Source organism: Nothobranchius furzeri, chromosome 1, assembly GCF_043380555.1.
Source record: "Nothobranchius furzeri strain GRZ-AD chromosome 1, NfurGRZ-RIMD1, whole genome shotgun sequence".
NCBI lineage: Eukaryota > Metazoa > Chordata > Actinopteri > Cyprinodontiformes > Nothobranchiidae > Nothobranchius > Nothobranchius furzeri.
Window position 1 is genome coordinate 51,090,337 of NC_091741.1, and position 20,068 is coordinate 51,110,404.

Consider the following 20,068-nt stretch of genomic DNA (forward strand, 5'->3'; position numbering starts at 1 on the left):
AGGTGGCTCGGACATCTGGTCAGGATGCCTCCTGGACACCTCCCTGGTGAGGTTTTCTGGGCACGTCCAACCGGGAGGATGCATAAAGGTAGACCCAGGACACGGTGGAGGGACTATGTCTCTCACCTGACCAGGGAACGCCTTGGGATTCCCCCGGAGGAGCTGGTCCAAGTGGCTGGGGAGAGGGAAGTCTGGGCCTCTGGCCTTAGGCTACTGCCCCCGTGACCCGACTCCGGATAAGCGGATGAAAATGGATGGATGGATAAAATAACAGTACATATCCAAAACATTTAACTTAAATTTTACAAACACAAACATTTTAGAAAAACACATTTCAGTTATTTAAAATGTTATCCCAAATTTAATTAAAAAAATTTTTTAGGTTAATTCACCTGTTGCTGTGTTCACAAAAAAAAAAACATGGAGATAAAAACTTTTTTAAAATGGTGAGCAGCAGAAACGTATGTATTTTTTTTATTCTGATTATTTCTTTACTCATTAATTGTAATATTTTTATTTTGTTTTACAATTATGTCTTGAATAAACAAGATCAATAAATGGTTTGACAGAACATTTGTTAACCCTAGCTTTTGCTAGGAGGACCAGCAATTTTCTCGGGGTGGCCATGGCCATCCCTGGCCACCTGTTGGGGTGCTCTTGCTAACCAGGAGACGTCCAGTTGCCAGTTTTTTAATCTCTTGACATTGCCATGTCCTGGAGGAATGAGAATCTTCACTATAAGTGATTAATGTCATACCATGTGATGGTTGGTATGGGAGAGCCAAAGGAGGAGCAGTCGAGTAAAGCTGGGTTGTTGGTGATGACCCGGTACACTTGGTTGGGTGGAGTAAGCACCCTTGGTCGTTGAGCTATTGAGGGCAAAAGCAAACGCCGAAATCAGAACTTTCTAAAATTCCTTTCCTCACACAGAAGCCTGTAAGGTTTTAAGTCATGATGATTAAATGTTTTGTAACTCACCCAGAACGCTGACAAAAGCATTTGCCAACAAGTAGCCATACTCATTGGATGCGTTGCATTGATAGACGGCGCTAGTCCCGGTTTGCACATTGCTCAGAATCACAGTGTCATCTTCCACTTTGCGACTGTGGTCCTTTGGGTCATCTAGCATGAAAATAAATGTGAATAAATATTTATTTTATCCACAAATTTCAACGGCACCAGCACACAATGTAAACCTTTAAATCTGATCACTAACAATTCACTGGAACTGTTGGTTAATTTACCGTGGCAACCCACAAAGTAGATTTTACACGTTCTGTTCTCTATAAAAGCATACAACATGTGGTACAATCTGTTTTATGACAGCATTCTCTCAGTTTACTCACTCTCTATGGGAATTCCATTCACAAACCAGCTAATATTTGGTTTAGGGTCTCCATCAACGCGACAGGTGAGGCTGTCCGTCTCATTCGGAGCCAGAATCAGGTTCCTGGGGGCACTGACCCAGAAAGGAGCCGCTAGAGAAAATGGACAGAAAAAATGAGTAAAGGAAAGGATTTCTCAGGAAGAACAAATTTAATTTTGAAAATTTTAAAGTGATGAAGACACAGTTGTGTCAGTGCAAAGGGAAGTTTAGACCTCCACGTGAAATATCCATCCATTCATTATCTTCCACTTATCCGGGGTTGGCAGCAGATGAAGCAGAGAGGCCCAGACTACCCTCTCCCCAGCCACTTGGGCTATAAATATAATAAATAAATAAAAATACCTGTTTATTTTAATACCTTTGACAGTCACTTTAATGATGTGGTGTACAGAACCCAGCTTGTTGGTGGCCGTACAGCGATAGTCGCCAGCATCCCCTTCATTTACATTAGAAATCATCAATGTTTTATTGAAGTTGTAGAAAACCGTCCTGCCACTTTGCAGCTCTCCTCCAATCTTATGCCAGGAAATACTTGGAGTAGGCCTGTCAGAGAAGGTATTAGGCAGATAAAGGGCAATCTCATCAGATTAGTTGATTACATTATTAAAAAAAGACAACTTACAATCCCTCAGCAATGCACTCCAATGCCAAAGTTTGTCCCCTTAGAACCATCTTGGTGCTTGTGGAACCAAGAGGTAACATAAAACCTGGCCGACGGTCCCCTTCTGGGCTGCCTAAGATGATGAAATCAGATTCAGTTTAAAGTGACGTTATGCTACAATGTCTAAAAGACAAGTATCAAACAGGTAAAATGGGAATTAAAAACTGTTAATGAAGAATAACGTAAAACTAAATTAATATATTAATAAAACCACAGAGTAATGAGTTGAGGCCAACATCAAGGGACCAAGGGAGTAAAAACATCACTGACATAGTTGAATGGGAACAAACCATCAGCACTCACTACTATGGAAATCTCAGATATTGTATAAATACAAACCAGAGTTTCCTTCATTGTTGCAACACGAAAGCAAGTCATAAGCATTTAAAACATGAATTGTCAGTATTTTAGCTTTGAAAAGTCCTGTGAACAAGAATATTTCTTAAAAGTAAAAGGTTACAAAACTTTGTGATTCTTAAAAGATAAATGTTAGTATCAGTTATATTAAAGTGGTGTAAAAAACCTTAATGTCTTCATTTTAATCAAATTTGTAAAAATACTTTAACTCGTAGGTCGCCATTATTGTCAGCGTCGCAATGCACTCTGGGTAGTGATGTCATATGGTTGTACCTCGGTTGCACCGGCCGGCTTTGGGACCCTGTAGGGACTTTTCAGCGGCGTAAACATGTCATCTGTTCAACCTCTTCAATTTGAACCAGAACGAAACATTAATGAGGACATCACTGAAGATGTTTCACAAAACGAGCATCAAAATGAAGAGCAAGAAGGGCGGGATGAAGCGGGTGGAGGACTAAACTGGTGGTGCGTGTGCGGCAAATGCGTCTCCATGGTAACAGAGAGGGAGAGTGCACACATTTTTGTCAGCAGAAGTTAACGGTAAGCTATCGTGTGATCAAACTTCAACTATGAATGATTTTGGAGAATTTTAGCATCCAGAGCTGCCGTGTGCTTTATAGATGATTAGGATATTCAGGGGAACGACTTTAATCATTTTTGCAGATGATATATATTTGGAGAACACTGTATTGGTACACTTCCTGCTTGTTTTACTGACAGGAGAGGTGAATGTTCAGCTTCATACGTGATGAGTAGAGTGTCTGATGGTTCGTTGAACGTGACAGAAGCGGCAGCTGCAGGAGCGGGTTGTCGGCTCAGGAGAGCGTCCAGCGTCTCGTTTCTCCGAGGACGTTTAGGCTCCTTGTGTGGGAAAATGGTTGGTAAAGCATTTAGTTTCCGCCTTCTCTTATACCCAGCCACTCTAGTGAGCTCTTTATGTAGTTGTGGTCGACTATAAGCCTCAAACGCATCAGGAGAAAAATGTTGGGAACACAGCCACAGATCTTTGGGAAGTTGTGTCCGTCCACATATATTGGTTGTGCTTGGAAGAATAGCTATTGACGCTAGTGCTTGTTTACATGCTCACCGTATTAATAATTAAGTAAAATGCCGCATTGTGCTGCTTTTGGATGCAATTTCCAGTCAGAGGACAACAAGGGGAGTGATGTGATCGCCCCCAGAATGCATTGCGTGTGGAAAACACGGCGTCCTACATATGTAAAAAAAATTTACTAAATGTTATAGATTTATAAATAAACAGCAATATTTTGTGTGTTTCTAACAACATAGTTTGGTACAACAGAAAACTTGTGGCTTATTAGGCAAACACGTCCTCATAGCCAGAGTTCCTTTTAACAATTGTGAGTCTGTTTGTTCAGAATTGGTTTAAATGCAGCTGCTAAGTCCATTGGAAATACCTAGACAGACACCCATTTGCATTCATTTATTCACACTGACATGGCTGATCTGATCTTACTGCCGTAAAACAACATGAATCTTTTGGTTTTTTAATATTAAGATTAAATGGTAAGTGACCAGTATTTGTATAACATGTATATTAACAAACCAAGACGCTTCACACCACACTTAGTCATCCATTCATTCACACACTGGTGAATATGAGCTACAGTGTAGCCACAGCTGCCCTGGGGCACACTGACAGGAACGAGACTGCTGAACACTGGCACCACCGGTCCCTCTGACCACCAACAGCATGCAAGGCAGGTTAAGCGTCTTGCCCAAGGACACAACAGCAGCATTCTCTGGCAGGAGCTGGGATCAAACCTAACACCTTCCAAATACTGGAGAACCCGCTCTACCTCCTGAGCTACTGCTGCCTGTTAAAAATAAAGATTTTTAACAACCCATGACCATTCAACACGGGGGCTTGTCCGGGATCTCAATCTACCAGCTCAGGGTCCTAGTGATATGAGTGTCCACCCTGGGACTGGGAGATCAGAGTTCAAAATCCCGGTTGAGTCATGCCAAAGGCTTTATAAAAATGGGACCCAATGCCTCTCTGCTTGACACTCAGCTTTAAGGGGATGGATTGGGGGTTAAACTGCCAAATAGTTCCCAAGCGCAACCATGTCTGCAGCTCACTGGTCCCCAAGGGGATGGGTCAAATGCGGAGGACACTTTTCACCACACCACACCAGTGTGTGTGACAACTATAGAATCTCAATTTGACCTTTAATCTATTTCATCTTATTTATAAGCATTTTTAGCTGTAATTTTGTTCATCTTTGAGAAAATAACAGTGAGGAGTTATCTCTCTCTTTAACAACTGACACAAAAAGTTTAATAAATGTCTCCATGTAAAATAACGGGACATTGAGCTTGTAGTTTTTAGACCCAACACAGAATGTATTATAATCACAAAAAGTCACTTTGCACTATTATTTGCTGTACAATAACATCATTATGAGAATAAGATGTGAGCTTATTATATACTAAATATTGCTCAAAAAGCAATTTTTAAAGCATAAAATCAGAATATAGGTTTATTAGAATGTATATGTATATTATAGATGACTTACTGTTCATCACAGTGACTGAAATGGGCTGTTTCTGCTGGATAGTCTGAGTGTGAGGGAACCGGGCATAGCAAATATAATCACTTCTGGTGTCTTCTGGGAGAACATTGGAAAAATACAAATCTCCATTCAGGGCCTGGGACACTCGCCTGTCCAGTGGCAGCTTCTGAAAATCTGACAAAATTTGAGACATGAAAAAAATATCTAGCATTTACAGTTTTATGTTGTAATTTCATAGCATTTCTTTCAATTTAGTTTATCTTCTGTGGTGTTTTTGTGGGGATTCCTGCAGATGCTGTGTTGCACTTTGTTGAAAATGGGAATTTGTAAATTTTTAACTAATGAAAAGAAATAACCTACTGTTATCCATCCAGAAGATGACAGGAGGAGGCAGCCCAGTAGGCGGTCGGCAGTGAAGCACAAGGGAGATCCCCGTTTGCACCATGATGGGCTCATTTACCTCCTTTGACCATAAGGGGGACCCTGTGAGTCACAAACCATCATGCAAAAGAATCCTTTGCAAACCAGGGTGGAAAATGTTTGAAAATGCTGTAACAAGATTCAATGAGATATCTTACTGGACTGCCTGATGAAAATTTTATTGGAGAGAGCCGTGCCGTGCTGATTCTGAGCTCTGCACTGGTACATCCCCTCATAGGCTTCAGCCTTTTCCCCACTGATGTCAATGGTCAGAGTTCCTGAACCGGGGCTCATCAGAACTTTAGGGTCTTCCTCCACGTCAAAGTGGCTCCCGTTTCTCGTCCACGAAAAACTGCAAAAGGAAGAAGTAAAGAATGACCAAAGAAACTATAATTGGTTGAAATTCATGAAGATGGTGTCCTAATTGCTCGATTCCCAGTCCTTTAATTCAAATGATGTGGAAAATCTTAGTGGTAGCTAAGTCAACTCTTGCAGCTGAGTTTCCCTAGCAGCCTGTCTCCTAGACAACAGTTGCTATGGAAATTTATGTTACCTCAGTGCCCCAGGTTGAGTTGCCCTCAGAAACAGAGCTTTGCTTCACAGAGAAGACCATCACTGGATTTAACTCATTAATCAAGCATTTGGATTGGCTGTCTCACCTGGGATGAGGTTTCCCTTTGGCCTCACATCGGATGACGATGTTCTCCCGTGGATCAAAGATGTAATCTTTTGGGGACTGCTGTGTTATGGTAGGGGGTTGAGGCACTAGAGAAAGATGAAAAACAAGATAATTCTGACACTGATCAGCACTGACATAATATGCTGAATCAAACCTTACAGAAACAAGCATATAAATATGCAAGCAACATGCGGCGAGCATTAAAGGCAAACATGGAGCAGAACGACACCCTTCACCTGAAAAACCATCACTTCCTAAATTAAAATTTAGGAACACTCCAAGCCAAGCAAAAGCACCTACTAGTGTTGAAAAACCTGCATGCACACATGACACACTTTAAAATGGCAAAAGCTGAATTCAGTGTTAAAGCCAACTTACATCCTTCCAGTACTTTAGCTTTTTGTCCACCGTGACATGCCGTACCACAGTAATAGAATATTAAGGAGAGATATTAGTTTTTTGTTGTTGCTTATTTGCAAGACTGGGGTGAAATGGCAGAACTTTAAAGCATCTGCTTGATCAGTTTGACCACTTTTTAATTGAATTATTATGTTTGTTTTGTTTGAAGCAGGTGGAATGACTACAAGCATCAGGAATAGCATGGAGAAAAGTTTTAGATAGTCGTTCTGGTGTGCAGTTAATTAAAATGACTTGACTTAAGCATCTTAATTCTTATAACCTTAATGTGACGTCAGTGAGCATGATACTTACGATCTAGAGGCACTTCAAGTCCTGAAGTCACATGACTCAGGAGTAATAGCACGGCTCCAAAACCTGAAACCCACTTCCAAATCCGGTCCATGTTTGTAAGTTTCAGTGTCCGGATTCTGACGTTCCACCAGGTTCTAGAGCAGCAGCAGCAGAAGCATCAACTCTGCAAGGATGAGTAAAAATAAAATATACATTGTTTTGGCACCATTTGGTCTCCATACCTGTTAACTCAATTTTAGGTCTTGTAAACTCAAACATACAAACACTTGAGTCTATAAATCTAAAGTGCTGTAAAACAGATATAAATGTTTAGTCTGAACAAGTGGAATGTTTTCTTTTTGCCAACGCTGACATCCTTGTGGCTCACAACCAAGAGCATTGTGTCTTAAGTGACTTGTCTGTAGGATAGACCATCATTTTGCTGGAGTAAAGACCGACAGAGGCAGCAGTCAAAACAAACCGGATTCCTGGTCTTGTAACTTAAACACGTGTCTATCTACTTTCCTGTTATTTACCTTATAGTGATGAAGAACAAACGTAAACTTTTACCCTGCATTAGTGCACAGTGCTGCGGAATAGTTTCCCCTATCAAAGTTCTTTGTTTTTTGTTGTTTTTTTTAATCATACTTAATGTTTCAGAACAGCAAACAGATTTTAACATCAGACTAAGATAACCCGAATACAAAATTCAGATTTTCAAAAGCTATTTAGTTTATTAAGGGGAAAAGCTATCTAAACTAAATGTACATCAGTATGCCTGCGTCCCAGTTGAGGTGGCTTGGGCATCTGGCTAGGATGTCTCTTAGACACCTCGGGGTTAGGTTTTCCAGATACGTCCCAGGAGGAGACCTAAAGGAAGACCCAAGACACGCTGGAGGGACTATATCTCTCAGCTCCCCAAGGAACCTCTTCAGATTCCCCTGGAGGAGCTGGCCCAAGTGGCTGGGGAGAGGGAAGCCTAGGCCTCCCACTTCAGGCTGCTGCCCCCACGACCCGACCTCAGATAAGTGGAAGAGAATGGATGGATGGATGGATGGATGGTGTCCCTTTTGCTCCTTACTTTTGGAAACCCAATTTTCAATCTTTATTTGTTGTTTTAATAGTTGAAGGTTAAAATAATAGCCTACTGCCAAACATTTACTTTTATTATTTTTCTTCTTACCTGGCCCTGTATGAAAAATGAATTCCTTCCCTTGTTGATTAACCCTCTCAGGCTCAAAATAAGTTTTGATAAAAGGATGAACAACTAAGTCCTTCAGGAGTACTTCTGAGTTAAAAAATGCTCATGAAATACGTATGTGGAGTAACCAGGTAGGTAGGTTTTAACTCCAGAGGGTTAATGAATAACCTGAAAAAAACTTCACACTCAGACCTGATTATTACCTGATTTGTAAAGCCAAGAAATCACCTCAATAAAACTTGCCAAAGAAAATTGAGTCAGCTAAAAGATCTTGAGATGACTTGTGTTAGGGATTGGCGCTATTTAACAAATCAAACTGAATTGGATCTTCCCGATGATTCCCAAGAATTGGAGGGAGATATTCTGTGGACTGATGACACAAAACTGACACTTTTGGAAGCGGTGTGTCCCATTACATGTGGAGTTAAACTAACTCTGCATTTCAGAGTAAGAGTCAAGCATGGTGGTGGTGGTGTGATGGTCTGGGGCTGCTAAGAAAAATGGAAAATTGAAAAACCTGGATTAAAGCAATACTATGCAGTTTTGTCAGCTTTTAGCACCCCCAGTGTTCATTAGTGAAAGCAAAAATGAAACTTATCTCCACGCTGTGCGTTCGTCTTTTTAATACCTTAATCTAACTACTGAAATGTTTCCTCAGCCTTCATTAGTGTCTACAGGAGTGATTCATCACTAAATACAATAAATCAGCTGTGTTCACAATCTAAAATATGTAGGAAATAGACTGCAGCTCCTGGCTTTTTAGCTCCACTTTTACTAAGTCCAACAGACCGGACCGGCACTCTGAAGTTGCAAGTGCGATACTCTGGCCACAGGGTGTGGTGAGGGTCTGAGTGACATTTCATTAATCCTGTAAAGGGTCATTTTAGAACATACAGACTCAAGAAAATGTTTTTAAAATTTTGCATAGTGCGAATTTAAAACAAGTCCGTTATAGTGTTATAGAGGAAAACGCCTTTTCAGAATTCTGTAAAATACTTTCTTCCATGCTGCGCAGTGGCACAGTGGTTAGAGCTGTTGCCTTGTAGCGAGAAGGTCCTGGGTTCGCTTATCGGCCTGGTATCTATCTGCATGGAGTTTGCATGTTCCCCCTGTGCATGCGTGGGTTCTCTCCGGGTACTCCGGCTTCCTCCCACAGTCCAAAGACATGACTGTTAGGTTGATTGGTCTGTCTAAATTGTCCTTAGGTGTGAGTGTGTGTGTGCATGGTTGTTTGTCCTGTGTGTCTCTGTGTTGCCCTGCGATGTACTGGCTCTCTGTCCAGGGTGTACCCCGCCTGATTGCCCGTTGACTGCTGGAGATAGGCACCAGCCCCCCCGCGACCCTGCGTGGACAAAGCGGGTTTAGAAAATGGATGGATGGATGGACTTTCATCCATCAATACATACTTGCATACTTTTAAATAAGTTGTTGCCAAAACAGACAAAAATCCTTAAATTATCATTTATACATTTAAAAATAAGACCAAAACAAATGCACTTTCTTGAGTTTCTAACTGTTGTTACTTGTGTCCTTTTGAAAAGCTGCTTCTATGCATGGACTGAGATGCCCTTTTAACACGTGTTTGTCTGCAAACCTAAGACGTGAGTGCACTCAGCTGGATAAAAGAAAATTGCAGCTACATTGGAGATGCATCTGCACGCGGAGTGGCACATGCATGTGCAAACACAGCACTCCAACAGAAACCTCCTTGGCAGTGTGTCGTATGGATCGAGTTACACATGAGTGCAGACCCACGAGCTTCAGCTCCTGTTGTCTAGTGCATCACAAACACACAAAATCATGTTGGCATTAATGGGCTCCCGTGAACTGCACCGTGGGGAGAAGAAATTATGTGTTTGGTTTTCACTTTTACTGCTTGCTGTGTATAAACTGCCAGACATGTATTAGCAGGAGTTAAAATATTAAATTTATAGTTTTGCTAGTGCTTTGACATAAATACACACCTCTGATGTACACCAGATACATGTTTAAACAGATGAAGAGCATCAAAATCAAATGAGTTTAACACACTCCACTAGCGTGACTGCTGAAATATAGAAAGAGGAGGTAATGAATTTTTATCCAGTTGAGCAATGCAGTGTGAGCTAACACACCCGCAAGACACAGCTAATTACACTGGCACGTCCTACTGGATATTACTGACTAGAGCACAGAAAAGCAGGGATAACGAGAGCAGAGTTAGAGGGAGTCCATCCATGCTAAAGCTCAATCCAGCTGTGATAAAATTGCAATATGATCAGCCAAATGTAACGTCTCATCTTCAGATGTACCCTGGAAAACTCCAGCTGATATCCTGTAATACTGGAGCTGTACTGGACCTTCAGCGAGATGTAATTAGACAAACATTAATATTCACATCTAGTTATGTATAGGGGATTTTTAAACACAAAACGCATAGAGTAATAAAGTCACGGTGGTCAAATAAAGTGCACAAATGTGCAGAAATAAGTCTTTGTGACCTCAGATGAAACTACAGTATAAATATCTACAGATAATTTGTTCACCATAAAAAGGTACATTTACTTATCTTTTATTTATTTATTTATTTTCCCCCATGTCCTGTCTGTGAAGCAAACAGAATTAATGTCTGAATCCTGGTGACAAGCCTTACAGATTTACTCTCAGGTGGAGCATCAAACCTTCTGCTTTTAATGTCACGCCTGATACTTATTGTTTTTTGAATGCTTTATAATTCCGAACAGAGATGGAGACAGAGGTGAAAGAGAAAGGAAGAAACAAAAGGAGGGGGGGGGGGGGCTCCACAAAAATAAACAATCAATGATGAACAAGAGTCTGCTTCTAGACCTGCAGAAAGAGAAAAACAGACAAAACAGAAAAAAGGAGACACAACAATACAACAAGAGCAAGCTATCACTGCGTGAACCTGATGAGAAAATATAAAATCAACATTGTTTAACTGAATAATCACACAATAACAAATCACAGTGCATTAAGTGCCAACCACAGCCATAAGACATGTGTTGAAAATGCCCAAGTCCATACTTATGAGAGCACCATGTGAGCACCTGTGTGTGTACACGCGCTTGTATGTGTAAGGTTTCTCTATAGGAGTGTCCAATAGAGAGTGTGAGGGGCCACAGATCTGCCCCCAAAGATGCGTAGGAAATGGAGAGTGCTCCAAGTCCCAGAGATCCAGGGCTGGCCCAGAGCGCAGGTACCCCAGGGAGAAAGTAACCAGAAAAGCACCAGCCCCCTCTCAAGAGGCGCAGAGGATTGCCCCGGGGGGGCCACAACCAGCAGCCGGCAGAGTCCCGGGAGATATCAGCAGCAAGGTACATTACAAAAAAGGTACATTACAAAAGCCTTTTATAAAAAAAAAACACCCAATTTGTGAATATTGACAAAAAATCATTACATTTAATAAAAAAAAGTTGTTGATTTTAAATTTACTTTGTTCATCTGTTTCTGAATACTTTATAACAAAATATTTCTGCTTATCAGAAAATGTGAATAAAAACATGAAAAGATCTTTATAAATAAAATATTTATATGGATACTTGTACTATATAACATGTATTATTTGTATCATTTAAATATGCAGTTTTGGTTTGTTGTTTTGACCTTATGTAAACTGCTTGGTCCCACTCCCTAAATCTGAATTTTTAGCCTTGAAAAACAGGAAAAACTGTTTTTTATGTTGCTTTTTTGCAAACTTGGATAAGTGAATGCATATCTGAGACCTGTTGTATTATTTTTTTCACTGTTAAAAGCTAAACTGTGAGACTAGCTGTGCTGTGTGGTGGAGGATTTAGGTCTGGCTGCAGCATTCTCCACAGAATTACACACACACACACACACACACACACACACACACACACACACACACACACACACACACACACACACACACGCACGATCAAGACATTTTTACACCAACCCTACAGCAAAATGAATTAATTCCATTTTCTGAGCAGATTTTCTCACAGGCTGCAAAACGATGACCACACTGGATGAGTAGAATGACTTTAGCTTGTGGGCAGGTCATCTCTTGTAATCTTGTCTTTTCCTTTCAGTGACTGTGTGGGTCATGAGCCTGACTTTCCAAAAAAAAAAAAAACTAACATTCAGATATTTTGTAGTTAGTTCATCTGCAGTTGAATTCATAGTAGAAGTCCACAGGATTATGCACTGAATATATATTTTGGATTAGATTTCAGATTTATTGGCCAAGTAAAATTACATTTAAAAGGAATTTAGCTTCGGTACCTAGATTAGATCTATTAAAAGGTAATTATTGGGTGTACATCCACAACTTAATGACTTTTTTTGGGTCAACTTTATTCAAGATAGCTGCCACAACTAATCAGCATTAATAAGAAGAGATCAAACACACACACACACGCATACATTGTGAATGTCTGTGTGATGGAGGAGAAAGGCGGAAGCTGGGGGAGGGGCAAAAGCAGAAGAAATGAAGAGGTTGACATCTAGCAGTTACACATTTAACACTAAGCAGAACTATCCAAACTATCTGTGACTTGAGAGCTTTTTTTGGCGCACCATATGTAGCTATGACTAACACAAAGAGAAATGAAGTTAGCATCTGCCTACATTTAGCTAATATTTCCACATTTAGACAAAATGGACTACATTATACAGTACCTATCATCTTTCTCATAGAAACTACTTTATCACCTTGCACGATCCTACTCCATTCGCTAGATATTTCTTCAAATATTTGGCCATAACTGTTAGAATCAACCATGCTTGTTTGATTTTGCTAAATGAGTTAGAAAGTAATCAGATGCATTTGAGATTTAATTAAGTTATGTTCACTAACATTGTTAAACAATCATAAACACTGCTTCCTGTCAGCTAGAAGTAATACGCGTATCCTTTGTCTTGTATAGTTAAAATGATTGAGTTTAGTCTTCCATTCCTAATCCATTAATACCCATTCTCAATCCAAAGGAGAACATTGGTCATGCTGGCCGAGACCCAAAAGTACATCTGTCCCTCAGTTTGCAAAGCCAGAAGCAACTTACTAAGTTGGTCACTGCACAGCCTTCAGTCACACCCAGAAACACCAAGGGACGACAGCCTGATGAGACAGAAACAGGGAGACAGAACGAGAATTAAAGGGTGGGATAGAAAACAGAATTATCTGCAGTCACATCAAATCACAGTAACAGAGATATTTGTGAGACAATAAACTGAGTCAGACTGCTTTCAGCTAGTATGAACCAGAGTGACTGTTCCATTATCCACCCATAGGCTCTAAACTCATGATGTATATTTTGTAATGTGAAGTGAAAAGTTTTTTTATTATAATTTTTAAATTGTTTATAAAAACCTGATGAGCTGTAATGGGCATAAAAAGAAAATGATTATGAACCCCTGACATCTGAGAAAACAGATTTTCACTTGTGTTGCTCAAACGCAGGGTTTCAGGTGTACATCTAAACTTCACAGAGAAAAAAGAAATCCATTTGAAAAGAATACTTGAAAAGACAATGAAAAAGGAGGAGGATGGAGACGGTGTGTGAGCAAATGCTTTACAAACCATACAGACAGATCACTGCTAACACAATCACCTCTGTGCATCCAGTGCCTGAGGTCAGAACTTTACCTAACCAGTTCATTTTACTCTCACAAATATCGTATTAGCTTTTCTTCTGCTTTGTAACAAGAAGGTGTGCTTTTAAAATAAGGGTAAACGTCTATTGGCTCTGGCTCTGTACTTGGTCTCAGACTAGACACCTTGTTAGGAGACCGTGGTGGAGACGAGGAATGACCAGCACCCCCTTCATCACACAGTAGGAAGACAGAGGAGCACCTTCTCGCACAGACAGTTACAGCTCCGCTGTCAAAGGGATAGTAGATACAGGAAGTCTTTTTACCATATGCCATCACATTGTACAATTGCATTAACTAAAATTTGGTTCTGCTTTTCTTGTTTTATGTTTTTAACTACCTTAATGTGTGTAATGCTGCTGCTGCACTGCAATTTCCCAGCCTGGGACCAATAAAGTACATCTGTCTGTCTGTCTGTCTCACTTTTGCACTTTACAGGCCAGGGGTACCCCAAGGATCAGTACTCGGACACTATTCTTTTTGGTTCAAATTCGCACACATTAGTTATTTGATCAGTAACAAAAGACAATTTCACTTTTGTTCTTCAATGTCCAAGAACTCAGCCTCTAACATGCTAACTTCCACTGACTTTGCAATTCTGGTTCACCAATTCTGTCTCTTAAATAGGTTAACCCTAAATTTTTTCGTCCCCTGAAACGAAAGTTATTCTGTTAGAAAGTTACTTTAGTGGAATCATCTGGTTTATGCCATTTAAAAATGCTAATTTGGTATTCATACCCTCCAGTTCTCGTCTCTCCATCTATGAATTTAATAACCTTATTGTCTGGTTCTTCTTATTCTTTTCTTCTTGGCAAACTCACACCAGCCAGGTCATTTACTCCAAAAAAATCCTATTGTTTGGTGTAAAACTCTTTCTCAGTGTTTTGATCAATAAAGATTGTGCATCACTAAACCACTACAACAAGGAACGCTTTTCATGCATACCACAAATCTTCCTTCAAATGTACTAAAACACAATTATGCTTCACGCAATAGGTGGATCAGGTTGCGCTTTTAACAGCTCAGTTAGTAAGAAGGGAGGTTAGCTGAGCAAACGGAGTTAAAGCTGTCGTTCTCAAGCTTAAGTGAAACTATGCGATATGTAAATTGTTCTGAGAAACACAACAAGTGGATGCGGAAGTTTAATTTAACAAAGACAAACTTATGAAGCATTCTTGTGAGACAGACAGATCAGATACCCAAATAACATCCGTCATTGAGCCGAGCTAGCTTGAACATTTGAGGCTTTTTTTTTTTATGCCTGTCCTGTTTGTATAGCTTAAGCCTAGAGAATGTGGATTTGCGTGCTTTACATCTCAGATCAAATGTATTCTAATGTGAGCTATTCCTTTTGTTAGTTAATGACAACCGATCATCAGCTTGGGCAACAGAGTGGCCAGACGGCTTCTTTTGAGCAGAACAAACTGATTTGTCACAATAAACATGTTGCAACACACAAAAACAGAAACTACTTAACATCTTATAGTTTGTTAGGAAAAAGGCCCGGTGCTCTCTCCAGCTGGGTTTATCTTTGGAACCAGAAATGTTTCAGCTAAAGGTTGCAACTTCTTCAACTGCTGACCGAATCAAACCCATCTGCCACATTGGAAGTTATTGTAAAAGGGGCTTTCACTACACTAACACTGCTTCTTTTCAATGAAAAGACAGGACTGACAGGCCCTTTGTTTCCAGCAGCCGCCAAACCGGACCACACTCAGCCACCAAACCAAAACAAACTATCTCAACCTTGTTTAGGGTCAGATATTTTAGCACCATCCGCAGAAATCCCCCAGTGCCTGCTTTCTCTGAGTCTTTGTGAAGTGCTGATGGTCAGCATGCATCCAGCCATGCCAGCACCCTCCTCACCCTACCGCCACCCCCACCCTGTGGTCTTCCAACTCTGACCCATGAGCTTTTGTCCTTCTCTGTTGTTTACAACAGGGATAATGCTGAAATGGCAGAAGTGTTCTGTGGCACAAAGTGACACCTCGGGTATTAAAAGATGAGACCTCACCACAACAACATTCTGTATACGTGATGATAAATGCTAATATGTATGCAGGGTTGGAAATGGTTTGGTTCTCCTGACTAAATAAAATGGGCTTTAACTTATTCAGTGCAAGAATCATGCAATCATGTGCATTTTTCTGAAATAAAATTGGTTTGTTTTCTTTTGTGAGAATTTAAAACAGCAAGGTCTTAAGACACGAACAGCAGGATATCTTTTGACCTGTCCCGTGGGATCTTAATGTAGCCTAATGAGATATAAGTGGCATTATTGATGAGCAAAGCCATTAAAATTTAAACACAATAGCTGCTTAACCAGGTAACAGCTGGTCATGATGTATCCTCTAAGTTCCATTAATAAAACATTTATTGATCTCTAAATGTTTACATTCTCTGGTTATAATGAATAATGTTATGCCTACACTCTCTCTCACACACACACATAAAAAAAATTATATATATATATATATATATATATATATATATATATATATATACATATATACATATATATATATATACATATATATATATATATATATATATATATATATATATATATATATATACATATATATACATATATACATATATATATATATATATATACATATATAAAACCAGCTCAGTGTCCTAGTGGTATGAGTGTCCTCCCCGAGACCGGGAGATTGTGGGTTCAAATCCACGGTCGGGTCATGCCAAAGACTTTTAAAAAATGGGACCCAATGCCTCCCTGCTCTATACATTAAGGTGTTCGATTGAGGGGTCAAACCACCAAATGGTTCCTGAGCACGGCCGTGTCTGCAGCTCACCGCTTCCCAAAGGGATGGACACTCAGGGCAGTAACCCCCAAACTGGAGGCGTGGCTAAAGCAGATTCTAGGAAAAACATCAGACATCTCAGTTCAGATAAGTGAAGTTCAAGGAACATCTAGGTTACTGCACAGAACCCTCAGGCTCCCAGGTCTTTGGTAAAGGACCCAAGCTTGGAAGGATGAGACCACCCATAGAGGGTGAGGACAATGTTCTTTTAATATATGTATATCCATCCACCCATCCATTTTCTGAACCCGCTTTGTCCCCCAGGGGCTGGTGCCTATCTCCAGCGGTCAATGGGCAATCAGGCGGGGTACACCCTGGACAGAGAGTCAGTCCATTGCAGGGCAACACAGAGACACACAGGACAAACAATCATGCACACACACACACTCACACCTAAGGACAATTTAGACAGACCAATCAACCTAACAGTCATGTTTTTGGACTGTGGGAGGAAGCCGGAGTTAATATATGTATATAATTTTTTTATTATTTAATTTTTATTATTACTTTATGATAAAACAAGTTGGTTTTGTTACCAAACTTGTTTATTGATTCTCTGCAAATGTATTGAAAGACCATTTCTGACTCGTGAGAATCTAATAATTGCCATTCTGGTGAAGTACTGTAAACTTTTTTTGGGCCATTTCCTTCGTCTCTCCTTGCAGCGAAATCATGTTTAAATCACCTGCTGTCTGTTTTGGATTGAGAGGGGAGGGTCTGTGTTTTGATTGGAAGGCAGTAAGTAATGACTCAAGTACCACATTACCTGAAAAAAGAATGGAAACTTGCTTTTATTGACCCATTTTTTTCTATTGCACCACACATCTAATGAGATTGAAAATGTGTCGTCAAACCTGGCTTCAAAACGCAAAGGATTGTAGGTATGAGGGACAGCTCCCCCCCCCCCCCCAAACCACTCTGAGTGCGCTCATTCCATTCTATTTTTTTCCGAACAGTTGTCCCCAAACATGGTCAGAGCTTGTTGTGTTGTTGATTACCATACTAGGTTGCATGAACCAGGGAAGGCTAATAGCCAAAGGTACACTTTTTTTTTCAGATTCCTGTGTGGAAGAGAGGTTGTTCCAGCGATGTGTCTGAAGCTAAGAGGCAACAGATGGTGTGGATTGCTACTATCGGAAGACCTAACTTAATATTTGAGGACACCCCAGCAATCCATCCAGCCTCTTCTAGACTGCCTACGTGATGTGAAATGTTGGCTGGCCACAAATTTTCTGCATGTCAATGATTCCAAGACTGAAATGATCCTGTTTAATCCAGTAAGATCTAGCTCATTCCAAACCCCAGATCTTTCATCTATTTCTCAAAATCTGAAAACCGTTGTGACAAACCTGGGTGTGAAGATGGATTCATCTCTAAGGATGGATGCCCAGGTCAATGCCACTGTAAAATCTTGTTTTTTCCAACTCTGCCATCTGTCCAAATTAAGAGCTGTTTTATCTAAAAAAAAAAAGCGTGTTACAAATCATGTGGACAAAGAGCTTTCTCTGTTGCGGGTCCTAAACTGTGGAACGAATTTCCAGTCACAGTTCGACTGGCATCCACCTGGGCAGATTTTAAGTCTAGACTAAAGACACACAATTTTACCCTTGTATTTAACAGTTAGCTGTTAGTTTGACTACTCTTATTTGTAAGGTTTTATTGGTACTTTTTTTGTCGGCTTGTCTGTTTTTTATTGTTGGCTGTATTTTATAGTACTGTTTTATGTTTTTTATCTCTATTATTGTGCGACTGTTCAGCACTTTGGTCAGCCGTATGGCTGTGTTTTTAAAGTGCTATATAAATAAAGGTTGTATGGTATGGTATGTTGGTCTACTATAGACATTTCCATAAAGGTAAGTTTATGTATTGCAGTGAAGTGATTTATCATAGCGAATTTGTAGATACGGGTCACAAATAAGGCCTCTGCTGGCCCATTTGTTTCGCTGGAAGGCTTTGCTTACATTAGCTTTGCAGGCTGCTATTTGTGTCGTATGCAGGCAAAACGGCCTACAGCATGCTGGAATCCGATCCGGACTGGGCTCCGTCCCTCCACATGGGTCATACCGAGGTGAAAGCGATGACCACTGCCAGATTTGACCGGTTTAGACGGAGAGCCAGATCAAAACAATCAGAATCAGAATCAGAAAAGGTTTATTGCCATTGTCAGTGAACAAACAATTCATAATCTAGGAACATATAACATGAACACACAATAAGAATAAAAATAGAATAAAACTTTCAGCTATAAAAATGGCAGGCAATGGTAACATGGCCGATAACGTGACGATGTGTCGAGTACAGAAGACCAGCATGGTTGAGTGTTTATAAGCTATTCACAAGTGCAACGGCAGATGGAAAGAAGCTGTTCTTGTGGCGGGAGGTTCTGGTCCAGATGGACCGTAACCTCCTGCCTGAGGGAAGCGGCTCAAAAAGTCTGTGACCCGGGTGAGAAGGGTCAGCTGCTATCCGACCTGCACGCCCCCTAGTCCTGGAGACGTACTGGTCCTGGAGAGATGGAAGGCTGCAGCCAATCACCTTCTCAGCAGAGCGCACAATGCGCTGCAGTCTATGTTTGTCCCTAAATGTGGCTCCAGCGTACCACACAGCGATGGAGTAGGTGAGGATGGACTCAATGATGGCCGTGTAAAACTGCACCATCATCTGGGCCGGCAGCTTGGCCTTTTTCAACTGCCGCAGAAGGTACATCCTCTGCTGGGCCTTTTTGAGCAGGGAGCTGATGGATGGCTCCCACCTAAGGTCATGTGTGATGGTGGTTCCGAGGAAGTGGAAGGAGTCCACAGTGGTGACGGGGGTGTCTGTCAGGACGAGGGGGAGAGATGGGGCTGTGACTTTCCTGAAGTCCACAATCATCTCCACTGTCTTCTGAGCATTGAGCTCCAGGTTGTTGCTGCTGCACCAGTACACCAGCCGATCCACCTCCCTCCTGTAGGCGGACTCATCACCGTCAGAGATGAGCCCGATGAGGGTGCTGTCGTCCGCACACTTGATCAGTTTAACGGAGTCATGGCTCGAGGTGCAGCAGTTTGTGTACAGGGTGAAGAGCAGAAGAGAAAGTACACAGCCCTGTGGAGATCCTGTGCTAATTGTTTGAATGGTGGAAACATTCTTCCCCAGCCGCACGCACTGCCTTCGGTCCGTCAGGAAGTCAGTGATCCACCTGCAGGTGGAATTGGGTACGTTGAGCATGGAGAGCTTGTCCTGGAGCAGAGCAGGGAGGATGGTATTGAACGCAGCGCTGAAGTCCACAAACAGGATCCTAGCGTAGGTTCCCGGGGAGTCCAGATGCTGCAGGATGAAGTGGAGGGCCAGGTTGATGGTGTCATCTACATACCTGTTGGCTCTGTATGCGAACTGCAGGGGGTCCAGGAGGGGGGAGGTGAAGGACTTGACATGAGGGAGGACCAGGCGCTCAAAAGACTTCATGACTAGCGCCACAGGCCTGTAATCATTCAGTCCAGTGATACGGGGTTTCTTAGGGACAGGGACAATGGTGGACAGCTTAAAGCAGGCTGGAACATGGCAGGACTCCAAGGAGATGTTAAAGATGTCCGTGAAAATCGGAGACAGTTCCTCTGCGCAGTGTCCAAGGGTTGCGGGGGAGACACCGTCCGGGCCCGGGGATTTCCGTGGGTTTTGCTTTCTGTCACTGAGAAGGCAGTGGAGGGGGAGGG

At 41.3% G+C, this 20,068-nt stretch overlaps 1 protein-coding gene across 15 annotated transcripts in view; it reads right to left on the reverse strand.

Annotated features, from left to right (window-relative positions):
• The window catches only part of nrcama (neuronal cell adhesion molecule a), an 80,295-nt gene that overhangs the window by 24,578 nt on the left and 35,649 nt on the right, over positions 1-20,068 (reverse strand). For 10 of the 15 annotated variants that reach the window (XM_015957741.3, XM_015957719.3, XM_070549022.1 and 7 more), the window contains 12 exons: positions 12,960-13,015; positions 6,753-6,915; positions 6,420-6,437; positions 6,022-6,127; positions 5,521-5,714; positions 5,303-5,425; positions 4,946-5,116; positions 2,010-2,121; positions 1,746-1,930; positions 1,347-1,478; positions 979-1,122; positions 758-869 (listed from right to left, as the gene is read on the reverse strand). In XM_015957741.3, coding sequence (XP_015813227.1) covers positions 758-869; positions 979-1,122; positions 1,347-1,478; positions 1,746-1,930; positions 2,010-2,121; positions 4,946-5,116; positions 5,303-5,425; positions 5,521-5,714; positions 6,022-6,127; positions 6,420-6,437; positions 6,753-6,843 — 1,388 coding nt within the window. In that variant the 5' untranslated portion in view covers positions 6,844-6,915; positions 12,960-13,015. The remainder of the gene's footprint in view (positions 1-757; positions 870-978; positions 1,123-1,346; positions 1,479-1,745; positions 1,931-2,009; positions 2,122-4,945; positions 5,117-5,302; positions 5,426-5,520; positions 5,715-6,021; positions 6,128-6,419; positions 6,438-6,752; positions 6,916-12,959; positions 13,016-20,068) is intronic. The other 5 variants (XM_070549021.1, XM_015957746.3, XM_015957745.3 and 2 more) reach the window with 2 other exon arrangements.